At 38.1% G+C, this 22,734-nt stretch overlaps 1 protein-coding gene across 1 annotated transcript in view; it reads left to right on the top strand.

The window, feature by feature from the left end:
- The first annotated feature begins 7,902 nt into the window (after positions 1-7,902).
- Positions 7,903-22,734, top strand: part of LOC125804732 (uncharacterized) — a 343,176-nt gene continuing 328,344 nt past the window's right edge. Inside the window, exon 1 of the mRNA XM_049484059.1 lies at positions 7,903-9,101. Within this exon, the coding sequence (XP_049340016.1) occupies positions 8,030-9,085 (1,056 nt within the window). The 5' untranslated portion in view covers positions 7,903-8,029 and the 3' untranslated portion in view covers positions 9,086-9,101. The remainder of the gene's footprint in view (positions 9,102-22,734) is intronic.

Genomic DNA, 22,734 nt, shown 5'->3' with positions numbered 1-22,734 from the left:
TCTTTAACCCTATTATACCTAATATGTCCTCCAAGACTCATTCAGAGACATTGTCTTTGTCCTATTTAAACAGTAAAATCTGCTAAGAGAGCAGCTGAATCAGATTCTAACAAATGTATTAGAATATTATATCATCTCTGTCAGAAGAAAATATACTGGCATCATGTATCTCAAAAACAGGGCTGAGTTCCCAAAGGTTTTTTTAACAAAAGATCATTCAAATGATAAAAGACAGGATAAAAGATAAGATAATAATCAAGCTTCCATCACACCAAGCATTCTCAATCTCTACATGCTCAGATGCTTATTATTTTTTCAACTATTATTATTATTTCAACTGTCTATTTATAATTAACACAATGTGAAAGCAGCTGTAATGTTCAAATGATGTATTGATCTAAATAATAACAAAAATGTAAAAAAAAAAAGCTTAGGAAAAGATGATGTGATGCATGTGATGTATCAGTCAGAAAAAAATGAAATAAGTCTTTAACTTTCCCTTTTAAAAATAAAAAATAAAAATGCCAATAATGATTGAGGTCAAAAATTATGGAAGCCAAAAATAATAGAAAGTAAAAATGTTGGAGGGTAAAAATGATGGAAGGCAAAAATGATGCATGGTGAAAATGATGTAGGGTAAAAATAATGAAAATTAAAAATGATAGAAGCTAAAAATTATGGAAGTTAAAAAATGAAGAAAGTTGAACATTTTGGATAGTGAAAACGTTGGAAGGTAAAAAAAGGTAAAAAGGATAGAAGTCTCAACGATGGATGGTAAAAAAATATGGAAATTGAAAATGTTGGAACGTAAAAATGATGGAAGGCAACAATGACGGACGGTGAAAACGATGGAAGGTGAAAATTATGGAAGTCAAAAATGATGGAAGATAAAAATGAAGCTAGGCAAAATGATGGATGTGGAAAACAATGTAAGGTAAAAATGATGGAAGTCAAAAATGAAGGTAAACGTAATGAAAGAAAATTTGAATGAATAAAGTCCAAAATTATGGAAGTCGAAAATGATGAAAGGTGAAAATAATCACATCTAAATTACAGAATTGAAGGTATAAATGTACATTTCATACTTAAAGCAAATATATTTTACAGATTACAGGCAAACTGTTTGAGAGAAAAAAATAATGTAAAATACAAAGAACAAACAAACAAAAAATATATCAACAAAAATTATATATGTATTTGCTATAGTGCAAAAGTTCTAAACATATAATGATGCCAAAATAGTTTAACATTTTGAGCATAACCATTTGGAAATTATACTGATCTCAGTCTGAACTAGCAACTAACAAAATGAGTAACCAAGTGACCTTAAAATATTTTTAAAAAAAAATGTAAAATTCTTTAAACAAAATTAGGCAGGTGCACATATTTGAATTCAATACCTTTAGCTTCAATTATTGGAACACAAAACTAGTTTGGAAAGCTTTTTGATCCTTGACCTACATGCACAGATGAATCCAATTCAATCCAATTCAATGCACTAATGGTTTGACAAAGCTTAATATATAATTATAGTTATAGTGATATAATTGTATGTTCTACAACTGTTGCCACTATTCTCTTATTTTTCTTTCCCCTTAGAACCACATGTTCAAGCCAATAGTCATTTAGGGAGCTTGATTTTGAGGAGTGCGCTGTAGGTGAGAAACGGTCTTCCTGGAGTTCTCCACTGCAACACATTGGTTTAGAATGTCACAGACAGCCTGAAGTCCCGTCACTGCTTGCTAACATTTGACACGGCGAGGTTGTCAGCAATAGGCAAAGACATCATGACCCTAACACACATCACGCTCTAAAGACTGCTCCACACGTCACACGATAAAGACGAGAAAGACGGGGAAAAAAAAGACTGGGATTGGGATGAGTCATGTGTTTGGCGCAACGGATGTAATTTTCCCATCCAATTACAGTCCAGTTAAGCACAGAGTCCTGTCCACTCGCACATTTACAGGCCACTGTGATTCTATTTAAGGCTGTTTGTGTGAGAAAGTGTGTGAATGTGTGTGAATGTGTGTGCTGATGTGTGTGTAGCTGTGTCTTGGGGCTAGAGATGAAAACGTTCAACTGGTGGGAATGGAGCGACTCTCTGGCCTTTCAGATCTGCTGACTCTGCTGGTGTTGACCTACATTGGGAGATGTGTGTTGATCGGTTGTGACAGTTTCTTCCAAGCTTTGTGTGAAAGCATGCTATCATGCTATTGCATGGAACAGCCATGTCAAGTTATGTTTGTGAAGTGTTAATATTGTGACATTAGGTTTCAGGTGCGGTGCTAAAGCAGGAAAAGGCAGTAAATATCAGTGTGTTGTCAGTGGAACGTGGGAACAGGGGCTCAGAGTTGTGAAACATAATGTATTGGTTTTCAGTAGGTGTATTGTTTTTTTTTAAAAGATAATATTTTAAAGTCAAAAAGTCAATGAGGGTGGAATAAATCAACGATGACTAAGTATCGAGTCAACTTAAATGAAGAGTGTACTGATACACTCGTTGAACAAAAAGTGTTTAACTGTAATCTAAATTTCTGTTATGTTCAGAACAGCACAGAACAGCAGTGATGTTCCCAGGTAAAACTAACTTATGTTTAAACCATGTTTAACAATCCAACTCATATTATATAGATGTATTACACACAGAATGATCTATTTTAAACATTTGTTTCTCTTATTGTTGATAATTATGGCTTAAAGCCAATAAAAACCCAAAAATCAGTGAACATTAGAATACTACATAAGACTAATTGGTACCTTTGGAAGTGTGGGAACTGTGCCAAGTCCTACTAGAAAATGAAATCTCCATAACAGTTGTCAGCAAAGGGAAGTGCTGTAAGATTTCCTGGTACCACTTTAAAATAAGACTACCTTAATGAGGGGTTATGAATGGTTTATAAAGGAGAGTACTAATGGTTATTAATTAGCCTGCAAATACTTTGAAACTCATTAATAAGCAGTTCATAAATAAATAACAACATGGATAGAAATGACAACAGTGAGTTTAAAAAATGGCAAAGTAGTGATTCCACACTCATTTCTACTGTCAAACCCCAGATCTCTCTAGATACTGATCTTACTTTGTGTTTTCCATCAATCAGCATTGAACTTGTCATATTAATATATTTGTAAGTATGTTTAACTATTTATTATAAATTAAATGATTAAGCAAACAATGGAACACTGTTGCCTTTTCAATTGATGTGTTGTAACTGCTTATCAATGGTTTTAAGGCATTTACAACCTAACCAATAATACTTAAGAATCTAATTTATAAACCAGTTATAAACCCTTTATAAATGATAGTCTTATTTTAAAGTGGCTCTGATTTCCTGGGAAAACACTGCACTGACGTTGGACTTGATATAACACAGTGGATCAGCACCAGCAGATGACATGATTCTCCAAACCATCACTGATTGTAGAAACTTTACACTAGATCTCAAGCAGCTTGGACTGTGTGTCTCTCCACTCTTCCTCCAGACTCTTAAATGCAAAATCTATTGATGATCAGTGATGGTTTGGAGAGACATGTCATCTGCTGGTGTTGATCCACTGTGTTCTATCAAGTCTAAAGTCAGTGCAGTGTTTTCAAAGAAAATCTGACAGCACTTCTTGATTCCCTCTGCTGACAACTTTATGGAGATGCAGATTTCATTTTCTAGCAGGACTTCCCACAAGTAACTCCAAAAGTACCAATTGGTCTTATATAATATTCTAATATTCTGACATACTGACTTTTGGGTTTTCATTGGCTGCATCATCAATAATAAAATAAATACACGCTTAAAATTGATCACTCTGTGTGTAATACATCTATGGGCTATTTCACCGAATGGGTGCCATTTCTGTCCCTAGGAAATTACATTTAGCCACTCTAAAACATCTGAAAATTTCTAGAAGTCACATCTACAACAGGAAGTTAGTTGGTTCTTCTGAAGATCACGGGAAGACCAAAATTAAAGTTCCCTCATTTGTTTTTCTGCATATTTGATCTTACTGCAACTATATGAAACTGTAGAAAACTCACTAGAATGTGCTCAGTGTCATGTTATTAGCATAGCTATCATTTAGCTATTTTTCATGTTTTTGCTAATTATAGGCTAAAACCTCATTCCTGTTACTTTTATTACTGATACTAAAAACATGAATGAAAGAATGAATGAGTTCAAGTAACAGGAGTGAGTTCCAGTAACAGGAATGGGTTTCATTTTTTTTTTTTGTCATAAATACCAATTATTTGAACATGCAGACAACCATTTATTTAAAATAAAGACTTTCTTAAGAGAAAATCAAAGGAATTATTGGACTTGCTTTTAAACATGCTTTATAAATGTCACGTGATATTTGTAACCATCTTCGGCTTCGAAACCTTGTAAACAATGAAGTAAAGCTGCCTGAGTTTGACCAGTACATGGTTTGAATAGTTAAATAAAAAAAAAAATGATAAAAAAAATAAGTTTCTTTTGAAAGAGTTAAAACAAGCAAATGGCACCTATTCGATGGAATGGCCCCTATACAATATGTGTTTTACATTTTTAACTAAATTACTGATATAAAGTAATTTTTGAGATGCACTAGTATCAAATGTGTAGTTGTACTAAAATAGACTAAAATAGCACATTTTTAGTAGTATAGTGTCACTGTACCTTTGTTTTTCCGAAATGTAAACTTAACAGTAAATGGAAAACTTTATTTCTTTTAACAGATGTGATTTTAAACGATTTAAGTTAAAGTAATTTTGTTGCACTTCATCTTAAAATTTTGGCACAAAGTAAAAAAAACAACTCTGTGACTTAGAGTTCCACTCAAAAGTTTGGACAAACTTGTTTCAATATTAGATTTAATATTTGATTTATTATTTTTATACATTGGAAATTAATACTGAAGTCATCCTGACTATAAAGAAACAGATAAGGAATCATGTAGTAACTTAAAAGTGTTAAACAAACCAAAACACTCTGTGAAAAAAATAGGTGGCCTCTTATCTGGGGTGACTAACATATTTCTAACAGGATTCTGAGGCTGGCAGCTCTAATTAACTTATTCTGTGCAACAGAGGTAACTCTTGGTCTTCTTCTTGTTTTTGGGGCGGACCTTATGAGAGCCAGTTTCATCATAGTTCTTCTGTCACTGCACTCTGTCTAGACCGCATCCACAGACCAGACATAACTGTAGTGACCCAGTGGTCAATTCTGCACGCAGCAGTGACACTGGCCCGGTGGTGAATTGAGTGTATCAGTCTCAGCAGCAGCACTGCTCAGGTTGCTGTGTTGTGTGTACTGAATATACTGCATGAATTTCAGCACAAACTCTGGAGTCAGCAGGTCCAGGTTGTTTACTCTTTAATTGGGCGTAGGCTTAAAAGGATGAAAAGGAGAAAAGGGGGAGACTGAGTGCAGTGTAATATACTGAACGAACCACTGTGCAAAGAGTTTTAATGGCCACATTACTGAATGTGAATAAAAACAATAATAAAAGAACGCACACTATTTCCACTTCATTAGGACAAACAGAAAGTATTCAGATAAAAGTTTATCTGAACCAAGATGCCCTCAATTAATTCTGGTAAATGTGCAGAGTCTTAGCTAACCTTTAGCCTTCACTTTGCTTTCTGCTCGATTTACATCCCATTCTCTTGTACTCTTGCTTCCATTGTTTTTCTCTCTGCCCAAACTCAGGGAAAAGGAAGCTGAAGTACTACTTTCTGTTTTAAAACTGTTTCAGATATAGTCTGACTGACTTCACCTCATGACTCCGAAGTATGTAGCAAACAAGCTAAAGTCAGCTAATTAGCTAGTCATGCAAACAATGTTTGCAAAGTCTGAGCACACTAACATTTACATACAGCATACGAATAATGGCATTTATCTCTCTTAGGTTGTAAGATCAGACTGAGAATTGTTTTTTGTATTTTCTTGTTGTAAACTTTGTCTAACTAGAAAGCTAAATTTCCTTCGGGATAAATAAAGTATCTATCTATCCATCTATCCATCTATCCATCTATCCATCTATCCATCTATCCATCTATCCATCCATCCATCCATCCATCCATCCATCTAAAGGCTTGCAGAAAAATTAGCACAAATCTACTTAAAGCACGTTGATCATGATTAGCCTTGCTAAGTCAAAGAAGCACTACAGTTATCTAAAGAGTTTATCTAAAGGTTTTTTACAGTTTTCTAAAGGGTTCCAGTTTGAAATGTTTAACAAATAATAACCCAAACATAAACACTGACATGTGTAAAGTACTACAGACCAAGACTTGAGTAAGTAAATAAGTACAAGTACTCTGTCAAAAAAGTGACTTGAGTAGAAGTTGAAATGTTCTTTAGGTTTAATACTCAAGTAGAAGTACTAAATTATTCAACTACAATTGTTTATTAAGTTTTTTTTGTGTACTTAAGTACTGCAAGGAGATTAAAATTTACTACTTAAGTACTAAAAAAGTACAAGTATTGTGTTATGCACCTATTACAAAAAAAAAAAAAAGTCAAAAGTTTGAATATCATAGTGTTTTTATTATTTCAGATGTTTATGCTACAGGACACTCACAATTCCTTTGGCTGTAGCAACAACACAATAACAGGAATGATCAGGATAGAGTACATTAAAAAAAGTCTTAAATTAACTCACTAAACAAACTTACCCAAAAGAGAGGCTCAACAGCAAGCTGTATTAAAGGTCACTAGCTGGTCTATCACTATTGTACAATCAGCTAAATCTGTCAAAAGGCAAAGGGATTAGAGTAGCTTCATTAAACCCGATGACAGCTGCAGAGCATCCACTGCTCTGGCTTTAATGATGACGTGAGTTTGGAATGATTCATAACATGTTTATAAGTTTTTAAAAGCACTGGGGATTCTAGGATCAGAGGTTTAGGGGTAATAAAGGTCTCCTTCCGCTAAAATCCACTTAAATCAAAAATAAAGAGTTTGACCCAGTCGCTTGACTCAAACATTGGTAAATATACAGTATATAAATATGTATTAAAGGTTTTACTTTTTTATTTGATAAAAAATAAACTGTACATCAGTGGTCACACAATAAATTATAACAAGTAATATTGCCATTGATTTTAAACATTTTCTATATATATTTTTGAGTGATATCAATATTTATGCTCAAAAACTCACTTACTTTCTTACATTTATTTTGACTTTTATTTTGATTGCAGACAGTATGAAATCCTTTTATATTCATTTCATATTCATTTAATTGATTGATATATACAGTACATCCATTTTTGCATTCAGGTCTGCAGTATATTCCAAAAAAAGTTAGTATAGGGCAAATTAAACCTAGTAATGAAATTAAATATTCAAATTAAATAAAATATAAATAAGTGATTATGGCATTCAAACAGGTGATGCCAACAGATGTTTTAATCATGATTTGGTACAAAAAAAAAATTCTTTGAGGAGCAAATTTGGGCAGATCTCCAGTTTCCAACAAATATATGAGAAAATTCTTTAAATTTGTGAAAACAAAGAAAGATTGGTTTAAATTTGCATATTTCTTCCTCTGCAGTGCATTATATTATTACCATTTACCATTATATTATAATGGTAATATAGCAGTCGCAGCGGCTACTCCGGAAGCAAAACACGGTGCTTTTGTTTGTTTTTCTGTGTAAATAATCCGATCTGAACTCGCAATCATGCAAAAGTTCGCTATGGGAACAACTTACGAGCGACAGACCCTGCTAGACCTGCAAAATCAACAAAAATCTGTACTTACAGGCGGTCTACGAGCGGAGCTACGCGCGCTAGGCCTGCTAAGATCCGCGGCGTTTCCTGAGCCTGCTATCCGGAAGCGGTCTCTCAACAAGCGTTGCGCGAGGAGCCGAAAGCGCGGTAAGAGAGCCGGTGTCCGCGCTAAGCTAATGGCTGACTCCAGCCGGCCAGCGGTTCCATCTCTCCTTCTCTCCAACGTTTGCTCCCTGCCAAACAAGATTGACTATCTCCGGCTCCAGCGGACATCCCAGCGCGAGTTCAGAGACTGCTGTGTGTTCGTTTTCACGGAGATGTGGTTAACGAACTCCATCCCGGACTCCGCGATTGAGGTGAGCGGCATGCTATGCTACCGCGCGGACCGTGACGCCGGCCTCTCGGGCAAGGTTCGTGGAGGTGGGGTGTGTGTTTACATCAACACAGCATGGTGTAACAACGCTGCGCTGATCTCCAGCTACTGCTCGCCGCTGGTGGAGTTTGCTGTAGTCAGAGCCAGGCCATTCTACCTGCCCAGAGAGCTTAGCAGCGTGTACAGAATAGCAGTGTATGTAGCACCCAGTGCTAATGCTAACGGTGCTAATGCTAACGCTCTGCAAGAACTGTACCCTGTTATCTCCAAACTCCAGAACTCACACCCCGACGGACTGTTTATTGTTGCTGGCGATTTCAATCACAGTAATCTGAAGGCTCTGCTGCCCAGCTTTCATCAACATGTGGATTTTCCAACCCGTGGAGCTAACCTGCTCAATTGTGTGTATACTAACATTCCCGGTTCGTACAGAGCAGAGCCCCGCCCCCACTACGGCTACTCTGATCATATCACTGTCATGCTCATCCCAGCATACAGACAGCTCATCAGACGTGCCAAATCAGAGAAGAAGCAAGTTACAACCTGGCCTCCAGGAGCCATCTCTGCTCTTCAGGACTGTTTTGAGCACACTGACTGGGACATGTTCAGAGAAGCTGCTACCTCTTATGACTCCATCAACCTGGAGGAGTACACAGACTCAGTGACTGGCTACATCAGCAAGTTCATTGAGGATGTTACTGTCTCCAAAACCATCACAACCCGCCCCAACCAGAAGCCGTGGATGACTGCAGAGGTGCGTGTGCTGCGGAGATCCCGAGACAAGGCCTTTAAGTCAGGGGACAGGGCTGGCCTCCGATCAGCTAGAGCCAAGCTCTCCCGGGGGATCAGAGAGGCAAAGCGCATCTACGCAAAGAAAATCCACGCCCACTTCCAGGACACTACTGACACTCGGCGCATGTGGCAGGGCATCCAGACCATCACCAACTACAAGTCACCCCCCCTTCTTGTAACAGTGATGCCTCCCTTCCAGATGCACTGAACTCCTTCTACGCAAGGTTCGAAGCACAGAACTACACGACAGCATGGAAGACTACACCTCCTCCAAACGATCAGGTACTGTGCCTGTCCTCAGCTGATGTGCGGAAAACTCTACTCAGAGTCAACCCATGGAAAGCCCCAGGACCAGACAGCATACCTGGCAGAGTGCTCAGAGGATGTGCAGAACAACTCACGGATGTTCTCACGGACATTTTCAACATCTCTCTGAGTACTGCAATCATGCCGACGTGCTTCAAGACGACCACCATCGTCCCTGTGCCGAAGAAGTCTCAAGTGTCCTGCCTTAATGACTACCGTCCCATTGCACTTACTCCCATCATCATGAAGTGCTTTGAGAAGCTGGTCATGAGGCACATCAAAAACCAGCTCCCGTCCTCACTGGACCCTCTGCAGTTTGCGTATCATCCAAACAGATCAACAGACGATGCCATCTCTACTGTGCTCCACCTGGCTCTCACCCACCTGGACAACAAAGACTGCTATGTTCGAATGCTGTTCATCGACTTCAGTTCAGCATTCAACACCATCATCCCTCAGCATCTGATCGGAAAACTGAGCTTGCTGGGCCTGAACTCCTCCCTCTGCAACTGGGTTTTAGACTTCCTGACTGAGAGACCACAATCAGTCAGGATTGGAAACAACACCTCCAGCACCACCATACTGAGCACTGGCGCCCCCCAGGGCTGTGTGCTCAGCCCACTGCTGTTCACTCTGCTGACTCATGACTGTACTAAAAAGTACAGCTCAAACCACATCATCAAGTTCGCTGATGACACAACTGTAGTTGGCCTCATCAGCAAGAACGACGAGTCAGCATACAGAGAGGAGGTGCAGTGGCTGACAGACTGGTGCAGAACCAACAACCTATCTCTAAACGTGGATAAAACCAAGGAGATGGTTGTTGACTTCAGGAGAGCTCCAGGTGTCCACCACCCGCTGAACATCAACGGCTCTGCTGTGGAAATTGTGGATAACACCAAGTTCCTCTGTGTTCACATTGCAGAGAACCTCACCTGGTCCCTCAACACCAGCTCCATAACCAAGAAAGCCCAGCAGCGCCTCTACTTCCTGCGGAGACTGAGGAAAGCACATCTCCCACCCCCATCCTCACCATGTTCTACAGTGGGACTGTAGAAAGCATCCTGAGCACCTGCATTACCGTCTGGTTTGGGAATTGCAACACCTCAGACCGCAAGTCCCTACAACGGATAGTGTGGACAGCTGAGAAAATCATCGGAGTCTCTCTTCCCTCCATCGCCGAGATCTACACCACACGCTGCATCCGCAAAGCCACCAGCATTGTGGACGACCCCACCCATCCCTCACACGGACTCTTCGGTCTGATGCCGTCCGGCAGAAGATACAGGAGCATCCGAGCCTCCACTACTAGACTCTGCAACAGCTTCATCCACCAGGCAGTCAGACTTCTCAACGCACAGAGACAGAACTGAACCCCCACCCCACCCACCACTCACCCAACACACTCACACAAAACTAAACTTTACACCACCCCCCCCCCTTTACACTCACGAGAACTGAACTTCATGCACACACACACCCAGTCATCACACAAAGGCTGACAGGACTTTATTTGCTGCACTCTTAAAAACTATAAACTCTACCTCAGTAACTGCTGTGATTATATATGTTCTATATGTTACAGTATGTCACACATCTCTGCACCTTATCCCCACTATACACTTATTATACCGTATCAGTACTGCACTGTCCTGTCTTTAAATTGTCTTGTCCTTTGTATTTATTGTATTTATTGTTATTTAGTGTTATAATTTTATAATTTTATGTTGCACTGTCGTCACTCCTGCACTTTATGTTGTCTATTGCTTGTTGTTCTATGTTGCACCATGGTTCCGGAGGAACGTAATTTCATCACACTGTGTACCTGTACTCAGATGTAATGACAATAAAAGCCTCTTGACTTGACTTGACTTGACTTGATTTAAACAATCATAATTTTAGTGCATAAAAAGGGCAAACTGTTTGCAGCCAATATTATAAAGTGGTAAATTCTTTGCCTTCTTTACCCTTTTTCATACTGTTCCAGTTTTTTTCAGATTTGGGGTTGTATCTCCTGGTAGTTCCCATTTTTCAATCTGGCAGTTGTTCTTTACGTTGTGTCAAAATGTCATGATGAATGGACCAATAAAAATGCTCCAAAATGAAAGTTGAAGTCAAAGGTTTATTTTTTCTTTCTTCTGTTGTAAAGTTTTCCTTATTGCCTGAGATATATGTAGGCCACTGTGTTGTTTTAAGGTGGTATGGTTTCATGGCGTTTTACCGACCTGAAATCACAGTGTGGTTCCAATTTGATAATGCAATTTTAATTGTCCTGTCCTCAAATGTCCTGTTGTCATTATAAGCTGAAACAGAAAGACAGAGACATGAAAGTGTGAACTTATAGGTAGGGTTGGCAGGAAGTGTGGAGCTCTAAACCAAGCCAGATAATTTGCTAGCATTTTTAATACAAATGCAACATAATTATAAGCCTAAGCTAAATAGAACAAAAACAACAACAAAAATAATAAATGTATTATGTCTGGCACCGAGGTGCTCCTGTCTCCCCTACAATCGCAGCTCTACCTGCAATCTACAGGTTCCAGACTACGATACCCAGAATGCACCACACACTGACATCACTCCCTCAGATGATTACATGTCATTGCACATGGCACCAACAGGAAGTCAATCACCGGAAGTCAATCACATTGATCACACCTGTTCACACCACTATATACAGGTGCAAGAAATAGTATGTGAACTCTTTGGGATTACTTGGATTTCTGCATAAATTGGTCAATAAATGTGTTCTGATCTTCATCTAAGTCACAACAATAGACAAACACAGTCTGCTTAAACTAGTGCCACACAAAAAAATATTTATTTTTGTATGGTTTTTATTGAACACAAATTGTTAACATTCACAGTGAGGGGGGAAAATATGTGGACCTTTGGATTTAATAACTGGTTGACCCTCCTTTGGCAACAATAACCTCAACCAAACGTTTCCTGTAGTTGCAGATCAGACCTGCACAGCAATCAGGAGAAATGTTGGATCATTCCTCTTCACTAAACTGTTTCAGTTCAGCAATATTCTTGGGATATCTGGTGTGAATCACTCTCTTGAGGTCTTGAGGCCACAGCATCTCAATTGGGTTGAGGTCAGGACTCTCCAGAAGGCACATTTTCTTCTATTGTTGATTTACTTCTATGTTTTGGGTCAATGTCCTGTTGCATCATTCATCCTCTGTTGAGTCCTCCCATGTCCTTTCACGAACTCCATTCTTGCTTAATGTTTTCCGGTCCCACTTTATAATAAGTGTCCCTAAGTACTATGTAGTTACACGGTAACAATCCATGTAACTACAGTAACTACTGATGAAGTACACACTGTTACAGATTAACTACAGAGGTACAGCTTATGTAATTACACATGTGTATTAAGGGTAGTTTTGACTTGTGTAAGTACACGTGTACCAGGGTAAGTGTACTTACACAAGTAATAGAGCAAGTGTACTTACACATGTGTAATAGTGTGTGTACTCAATCAGCCCTAATTACATACTAGACAATACCTGTTGGATAAGTTTATACTCAACTTAACACACACACTGTTACACATGTGTAAGTACACTTACTCTATCACTTGTGTAAGCACACTCACCCTGGTACACATGTGTACTTACACATGTCAAAATTACCCTTAATACACATGTGTAATTACATAACCTGTACCTCTGTAGTTAATCTGTAACAATGTGTACTTCATCAGTAGTTACACTGTAGTTACGTGGATTGTTACCGTGTAACTACATAGTACTTAGGGACACTTATTATAAAGTGGGACCTGTTTTCCTTATTGTAGATTTGTCAGCAAAAATGTTAGCATGTGCCAGAGATTTCTGTAAGTCTTCAGCTGACACTCTAGGATTCTTCCTCACCTCATTGATCATTCTGCGCTGTTCTCTTGCAGTCATCTTTACAGGATGACCACGACTAAGGGAGAGTGGCAACAGTGCTGAACTTTCTCCATTTGTAGACCGTCTGTCTTACCTTGGACGCATTAACATCAAGGCTTTAAGAGATACTTTTGTAACTCTTTCCAGCTTCATGCAAGTCAACAGTTCTTGAATATAGGTCTTCTGAGAGCTCTTTTTTGTGAGGCAAGGTTCACATCAAGCAATGCTTCTTAAGAACAGCAAACTCAAAAATGGTGTGTGTGTGTGTGTTTACAGGGCAGGGCAGCTTTAAACAAAACATCAAATCTCATCACATTGATTGGACTCCAGGTTGGCTGACTCCAGCCAGACTCCTGGCTCCAATTAGCTCTTAGCCTAGGGGTTTCCCTCCCTGCACTGTGGTAAAATCATGCAAACATATATATTTTTTTGTGTGGTGTTAGTTAAAACAGACTGTGTTTGTCTATTGTTGTGACTTAGATATAGATCAGAACACATTTAATGACCAATTTATGCAGAAATCCAAGTAATCCCAAAGGTTCACATACTTTTTCTTGCAACTGTATACACCTTAACTACACAAACTTATTGGTATTTTTTGGTTTATCACTCTACAAGCGTTTATCCCATTGTCTATGTTACCCTCTCGTGTATGACCTTGTTTTGTTTTTCCAACCTCGATTTCTGCCTACCTTCCGATATCTCCTGCCTGTGTATGACCTCTAGACTGTATCTCGTTTAAAGTATGCTGGCTCTCCATTGTTGCTGTTTACTGGTATTGACCCTGAACGTTCTGACTACTCTCAGTTTTGATACTTCCTTTAATAAGGTGTCGTATTTGTATCTGCGAGTGTCTGAATCCTGTCCAGCCATGACAAAATAATTGAGCTGAGAATTAAAAATCATATATATTCTCAAAGCAGTTTATTTTTGGTTGCCAGTACCATGTTTTTTGTGTATTTGTGTTGGATATTAATCTATTATCAACGCAGACAAATGCCAACCTACCTATGCTGTGAAGTTTCATGGCGAGACCCTGGCGAGGGCTGAAATATTAACAAGGCTGCTGTAGTGTGTTTCAGCATGAGTCAAGCGTTTAAAACAGGCTGAAAAACACTGGATTATAGAACTATAACTCAAACTGCTACAGATATTTTACAGCAGTGACTGTGCAATACCATGCCTAAATTAAAATCATTGTTTAAAATAACCAGCAATAACCAGCAAAACCACCATGCATCTAAACATGCAGGAACTCCTTGTCTTTTTACACAGAGAAAGGCAGTCAACTTTTTGTTAAACAAATGAATGCTAATGCTAAGTTAGCTCAGACACTGTTACTACACTAGCCCCGTACAGCTTGTATTGTTCAGCTAAAAAACTGAGAGTTTGTGATGATACCAAACATTAAGTATACTCAAAACTTTATTTAATTTAGCAAATGTTAGGTTTTTTATTGAGAGCTAGAGTGCCAAAGTGCTCTTAAAAAAATCTAAATTAAGTACAGTTGAAGTTTGGTTTGCAAAGTTTCTTCTTATGTGATGTTTCCTATGTTTAGTTAATTTTCACTAAAAAGATTGTTCTGAGTGTAGGTGGGTTCTGGCCATTGTAGGAGGTATTTACTATAAAAATATCAAATGGATGGTTAACTGTCTAACCATACACAATAATCCATGTGTACCTCATGTTAATAAAGTTGCAATACTTATCAGAACTGTACTGTATTAGTTGTTCAATTATTGCCAAGTGTTAATTACATATTTTGTTTTACTTCTTCAACACTAGAACGGCTAAAGCTTAGCTTTTTCCCCAAAATTCACACTTCAGGAAAACTATGGGGTGTACTCACTTTTGTTGCCAGTGATTAAGACATTAATGGCTGTATATTGAGTTATTTTGAGGGAAGAATACATTTACACTGTTATATAAGCTGCACACATTTACTTGACTACTTTTCATCGTGTCAAAGTGTCATTTTGTCAGTGTTATTCAATGAAAAGATATACGTTAATATATGCAGAAATGTGAGGGGTGTACTCACTTTCCTGATACACTGTATAAAGACCAGGATTTTGACTACGGAGACCAAATCAGGCATGAAAATGATCTGTGAGTGGTTGAGTCTGGACATGTGACACAGGCAGATGCATTTTGGGAATTATAGTGCTGAAGTGGAGTTTGTCCATTTGCTGTAAGCGTAAAGGGCAGGTTTTGGACTACAGAATCTGTATTAGGCGTAAAAATCACTCCTGACACGGGCAGGTGCATTCTGGGAATTGCAGCACTAAAGCAGAGTTTGTCCATTCACTGTATGTGCAAAGTGTGTTTATTGGACCATATACTATGTATACATATTTATTTATATACTAATATGGTATCGATATTTTGTATATATCTGGAGGATTTACAGTGAAAAAAATATTTCACACTTCTTCAGTGATTAAAAACTCTTGCATCCGGACTGCAATTGAAAAAACAGGAGGACCAGTGAGTTTTTAGGATTTCTCGGTCATGTGACATCCATCGCGTTCAGTAGCTCCTCTGTTTTCACTTGCTGTTGTGTTTACGTGGATCTCCGTGGAAATCTGCACCCAAAGTGTAGTTAAGGTGTGTGGCAGTGAACACAGAGCTATTTTATAAAAGAGATGTGAGTCCGGACGGGACTAAAATTACCGAAGGACCATGAAGCGAAAAAACAGTAGGTAATTCAGCCTTGCATATGATTAACCCCCCCTATAAAAGAGAAAATTACCCCAGGACCCTCTGAGAAACTAATCTTGTCTGGATACAGCTATAAACAGAGTGAAAGTTGGGTGGTGGAGGATAGTGGGGTGTGGGCCTTTCTGTCATGAATTTATTTATATAACAAAAGTTTACTTATAGCTCTCTAATGATTAAGATCAAGGAGTCGCAATAACTTAGAAATCCTAAAATTTCAGTCTTCTTAGTGTTAAAGTAAAGACATAGGATCCCTGCTATCACTTTTTCATTCTTCAAAGAATTGCTTGGATTTTAAAATGCACATGAATTACAGTGAAACCTTTTTTTTTTTGAAGCAAGCTCAATGTTCCTTCTAATTTTGAGGTGCTAAGCATTTTGTTGCTCCCGACTTACAGCCTTGTCAATCGTTTCTTTTTTTTCTCACATTTTAAAAAAGAGCATTACATCAGATCTCAATGATTTTGTGTCGAGTTAATCTGCTGACTGTAGACAGGACGGCCGTCACGGTGGCGTTGAAGGAAAATGATGGTGAGGCCGAGTTAAGAACAGGTCTGAAATGGAGGCTGAGACATTTATTAAAGATGTCTTTTCTGAAATCTCCCTCTAACACGATTTAATAAGTTGCTTTACCCTCAACCCCCCCAATCAAACACGGTGAATAGCTTTAGCTCGGCTGTTCAATCGCTGCTGCCCACGGGCCGAGGAAACAGTTATGGCGGAAAGCACAAAAGCGTCAGTCATGCGGTTCTTGTTCCAAGCGTTCAGCAAAAAGTAAGCGCAAACTCCTCAAGCAAAGCCTCGGAACCCAGCCCACAGAGTGTCTGAGTGTGCATGTGTGTCAACGGCATAAAGCAATTTTATCTTTCCTCACTTGAGTGCACTACTTTGGAGAGCTTGAAATGTATTTTCAGCAGAAGCAGGAAACACAGGTATGCTGCATTACCCCGACTTTATTGCTGCTTACAGAGAATATCGGCCTACGATTTGTTCAGAACGCTGCAATATACAGTAAATTCGTGTTGCTGAAGTTCTGTATCACACGCTCTCAAACACTCACACACATACATAAACAGCTGGAGCTGAGATATAAGTTTTGGCAAAGGAAAAAAAAGAGAGTTCTACAGATATCCGAGCATTAAATAGCGACTTTTATTATGCATTCTGACAGTAAAACAGCAAAGATAAACAGCCTGTCTTGCTGCATCACAAATAACTACTTTCTTGATGACAAATTCCAGGAAAAAAAAAAAAAAAAAAAAACGCACAGAGAAGAACTCGATTGCCAAATATAAAAATGACCACATTTTTCAACATAATCACAGTGCTGGCGCCGACTGTTTTCACTTAGCTACACAGTAGGATTTCCAAGAAGCTCACAATGCTGGCTGCCTGCTAGCTGCTCTCAAGATGCTAAATTCGATCACACTGTGCTAAATGTAATTAAAACCACAGACGCACAGTACTCAACAACAACAACAAAAAAAAGACACTGTTCAGATCTCAGTAAGACTTTGGTACAATGGGAGAGGAAAAAAAAAACAATAAAACTCTCCAAATGCATCCCTTTATAGCAACGTTAATGATTTAATCAAAGGTGCAGGTCCTTTACTGCAGATCCATTTTTTTGCTCATTTTCATGTGATTTGCACTACTATGCTATCACACTGGATATCTTAAGTTTTACATATAGCACAATGACCATTCAGGTCTTAAACTGAAGTAGACACTTGGGACAAAACAGTAATTCACAAATAATTTTCATTATTTAGGTTCTATTTGAGAACATTAAATGCAGAGGAAAATGTTTGGCATGCCCCTCCCCCAGCCATTAGGAGACCAATCAGGGCAAATTACGTATCAGTGTTTTCGTCTAAGGGTGGACTATTGGTTGAAATAGGTGTCAATCACTTTTGTGATGGTGGAGAAAGGCTATGACCTGATTTGATTGGACAGCCCTGACCACCAGCGAGATCCGGCGCTCACGTCATTGGTTCAATAGACGATCAATCAAGAAAAGTAGTTGTTTGTGGACCAATAAAAAACACAGAATCTAGAAGAAGACACCCTTAGCTTTGTATTCACTTACAACTTTACGTGAAAACATTACATGTGTGGTTGCTAGGAGCTTGAGAATATTACGTTGCGGCTGCGCTGAAAATAAACGCATGTTTGTGAGGAGAAGTGAGCAGGCGAATAAAGGACTTTATGGATATTTTATCTGCAGTTCAGTGCTGTATTGTGGATGCTGTGATAGTAAGTGAATTTTCTATAATATAATCTGATGTTATTTTACATACTAATAATATTTTATAAGGCTATTTTGTTGGGGAGGCGTGTTCCCCATTTAAACAATGTGAAAAAAACAAGCTGTTTTCAGTTGGAGATTTCTGGCGACTGGTTTCATGTAGATGGCTGTAAATTTGCATGCAGGTAGTTAAAGTAGACCTAAAGAAGATGAGCTGGTTAGTTGGTTGGTGTGTTTAGAATATTTGACGCTTTTAAGCATTCTAATTTACATAGTCAGAACGGGCCGCTAGAGGGCGCTTCTGCAGTAAGAGGTTGAAGTATAAAATTAAAAGTAATGCAATGGGGAAAAAATGTCATTAAGGACAAAAGCTTAGACTGCAGCACAGAGGCCTATATTTGGTGACTGTGGTCCCAGCTGCCTTGTGATCATTAACAAGTTCCCCCATGTAGTTTTAGGCTGTTCTCTCACCTTCCTTATAATCTAAGATACAACACAGGGTGAGATTTTGCATGGAGCCCCAGATCGATGTCAATTTACAGTCTTTTTGTATTTCTTTTTTTTTTTTTTTTTTTTTTACTATTGCACCAACAGTTGTCTTCTTCTCACCTAGCATGTAACTTGTGGTGCAGCTTTGTGCAGGTCTATGATCTTGTCCGGGACAGCCTTAGAAAGCTCTTTGGTCTTGCCCATGTGGTTGAGGTTAGAGTCTGACTGATGAATTAAGTCTGTGGACAGGAGTTTTTTTATACAGGTGACAGGAATTTAAGAGAGCTGTATTTAATGCATTTTAATGATTTGATTAGGAGCGTCTAACTTGTCTGTAGGAGCCAGAACTCTTAATGTTTGGTAGGGAATCAAATGCTTATTTACCATTAAAATTTATTTTTACATTTTTTTTCCAATCCAACCACAATAAAATTCATTCTATCTGGATGGAGATATTTACCTGGAAAGTTTTTTGTTGTTGTTGTTTGTTTAACGATGAGAAGCCGTAACAAAAAAAATAGCTGAATTGAAACAGGAGTAACGAGGCTATTTTTAAAATCTAAGAAGTATAAAAGTTCAGATAAATGAGAAAATGTAAAGAGTAGAAGAAAAAATACTGTCTGAAAAATAATTACTTCAGTAAAGTATAAATAACCAAAATATTTGTACTTAAATACTGTAATTATTACTTGACACCTCTTCTTCTTATAGAGAACAAACAACAGCCATAATTTAATAATAAGTTATTGTTGAATAAAGAAATAATGCACTGTTAGCTTTTAGTTAGTTAGTTAGCAACAAACATGCCATGCTAATCTAGCACAAGCAGATAACTGCCTGAAATGAGAATATAAATAAATTAAACGAACTTTGTCCCTACCCTGATAGAAGCATTAATACAACCTGAACCTGTGCCACATCTGCCAATTTACTAGTGACCCGCATACTGTGCATACCACTTAGAATAATGACCTAGAAGTGGGCCAGATGTAGTTTTGTGGGCCAGACGCTAAACCCATTTATTAGCTCATAACAAATTTATCTCACTATCAGTGTAAAGCCTGATTCCATTTTATTTATTTTTATTCTTATTTCTGATAGAACATTATTGGGGTCAACTTTATTATCAGTGTATGTAATAACTGTGTAGTTAAACAATAACAAACATGTAATAACAGTGTAATTACTGGTGAATTATGCATTGTTGCAAATTAATTCAAGTTGTACAGGTGATGTAAATACACACATGTATCAGCCCCAGTTAGACATAGCAGACAATTTTGTGCCACTTTTCCATAATAAAAACTGAATAATGATATTTAGTATTGGAAAACCATTACTTTCTCCGTATTATTGCTGGAGAAATATAAATGTATTTACTTATTCCATACACACTAACATGCCCTATTACATGTGCATGTACTCCCACCCTATTACCCACAAGTTGACTAACACGGCGTGCAATTACATAATCTGTACAAATGCAATACATCTGCAAAATGTGTTCTTTAGCAGTAGTTACACTGTTATTACACAGATTGTTACTGTGTAACTACACAGTTATTAAGTAAACTTATAAAGTGCGACCAAAATTTGCATGGCATGTTGCTAATTTGCTAACAAGTTGTATGTGTCCAGTTCCATTGAACTACTATTATTCATGCTATTCCTATTTAATCTTCAGTATGACATTATGTTCTTAATGCAGTTCAATAATATTTGGACATTTGTTGAAACATATCTTTTAATTTTAGCTAGTGAGCTTGGTTTTAATCTCAGCACAATCTAAAAGTCGTTGTTAGTAAACTAGCAAAAACAATCTCTCATCCATTTAATAATTTCTTACTTACTATAAATCTGTTGAGAAAGTTTATATTCTCTGGCCGAGCCCGACCCAATGCTCAACCCGAGCTCAACAGGGGTCCAGAGGCCCTGATGGGTCGGGCTCAAGAACATCTGTGTTGCATCATTCATGTAGGCCTAGTTATACCTTTTGTGCAGATACAACTGAAAGTTCTGCATGTCGGTCAATCGCCACCCCACGTATAATTTGTCTAACTAAGTGTGGGTGTGGACGTGGACACCAGGCAAGACAATACAAACTTTTGAGGGCAAAAATCAGGAATAACAGGCATCTACAACTCTGACTCTTTACTTATAAATAATGTGTTGTTCATATCAGGATCAGACTAATGGCTGCTTATGTGGTGGACTGGGTCAGGCTCGGACAGAACCTGCACAGGCTTAGATTATTAGGCTGGGTTATTTTGGACCCGATCTAAGCTCTACTGAGAACTGAGCTGAGGTCAGTTAACTGCTTTGTATCTTATCACCTGATTACCCTTACCATTACCATTAATGTGAATAGTATGCCATTGAGAAATATTTAGGCACCCTGGAAACAAAGACACTTACTTTTAACATGATTTTTATGACACCTAAAAAAGGACAGTGGATGCTAACAAAGACCCTTGGCTGCCAAAAATTCATGACTGTGCATTTCCAAAGCTAATATACAAATGCCATGGTCATGGATCATTGGATCTTATTTATCTAAAATAAGTTTTTCTGTCAGGCTTGGGGATCATGTATCCTCCTCAGCACCTCTCACGTGTGGTGTTCTGCAGGACTCCATCCTTGGACCAGTTTTATTTTCATTGTATGCTGATGATTCCTTACACCCTGGCTTTCATCTCTTCCAGCTCCTGCCATCAGGCAAAAGATGTAGAGCGATGAAAACCAGGACAACCCGCCTAAAAAACAGTTTCTATCCAAAAGCAATCATGGCTCTGAACACAAGACTGGGATAACCAAGTTACTTGAACCCTCAACTTCCCCTTCACCACATCATCCACCATCTCCCCCCCCCACTTCCACCCCACCTTAAACCTCCCTCCCCACCCCTGGGAAAATGTGCAATCTGTATCTATTTATTCATTGAGTCAAGCACTTTATTAATTTAGTTGTAATCTGTAAAGGTGACAATGGCAATAAAAGCTCCTCCTCCTCCTCCTTCTGATGATACCCAAATCTTGAGAGAGAGAGGACAGATGAGGAACGAGTCTCAATATGTGCTTTCTTAATCAGCCTTTTTTTATCTGTACTGGAAAGCACCCTACACATCTACACCCTGGGACTCTTTTGCCTTTTTAATGTATATACTGTTCATTTGCATCCCTGGACACTTGGCACTTTACTGTACACTCTGTACCTTTTCACTCCTGGACACTTTACTGTACATCCTGTACTTTTGCACTCCTGGACACTACACTACGCACCTTACTTAAATACAATACTTGCACAGGTTTATGTTTAATATTGTCATATCTGCTGATACCTTCTATACTTAAATTATTATTTTACTGCAGTACCTCATATCTATGACTGATTACTTTCACACTTTGTATAGTTTTTTTGTATTTATATATTTATGTATATATTTTTAAGTCTCAGTTTATAATTTTATAGTTTAGGGTCTTATATTCCTCACTGTGCTCTTTTATTTTATTTTATAATACTTATTGTTTGTTTCGACTGTGTTGTGTAACTGCTACTGGCTGCTAAATTTCCTTCGGGATCAATAAAGTATCTATCTATCTATCTATCTATCTATCTATCTATCTATCTATCTATCTATCTATCTATCTATCTATCTATCTATCTATCTATCTATCTATCTATCTATCTATCTATCTATCTATCAAATATATTTGCCTCGTAAACAAAGAGATACAAGCTCCTTAACATTGTTTCTAGATCGTCTCGAGGACATTAAAGTTTGGATGGCTCTGAACTTTTTAAATTTCAATCAAAGCAAAACTGAAGTGCTGATTTTTGAACCCAGCAGTGTCAATGAGGCCCCCTATAAGGACATATGTTCTCTAGATACCTATGTAAGACCTTATGCTAAAAATCTTGGCGTAATGATGGACTGTGATTTTAAGTTAGATAAACAGATAAACTCTGTCATTAAATCCAGGTTATTTCAGCTGAGGCTTTTAACTAAGGTTAAGCCATTTTTGTGCATCAATGATTTTGAGAGGGATATACATGCTTTTATTTAATCTATACTTGATTACTGTAATGGGCTTTATGCCGGTGCTGGTCAGGCCTCCATCTCACGGCTACAGTTGCTGCTGCCCATCTTTTAACAAGAACATGTAAATGAGAACACATATCATCCATCTTGGTTTCCCT

Source organism: Astyanax mexicanus, chromosome 10, assembly GCF_023375975.1.
Source record: "Astyanax mexicanus isolate ESR-SI-001 chromosome 10, AstMex3_surface, whole genome shotgun sequence".
Lineage (NCBI taxonomy): Eukaryota > Metazoa > Chordata > Actinopteri > Characiformes > Acestrorhamphidae > Astyanax > Astyanax mexicanus.
The sequence above is the reverse complement of the archived record's forward strand: the minus strand, read 5'-3'. Positions and strand labels throughout refer to the sequence as shown.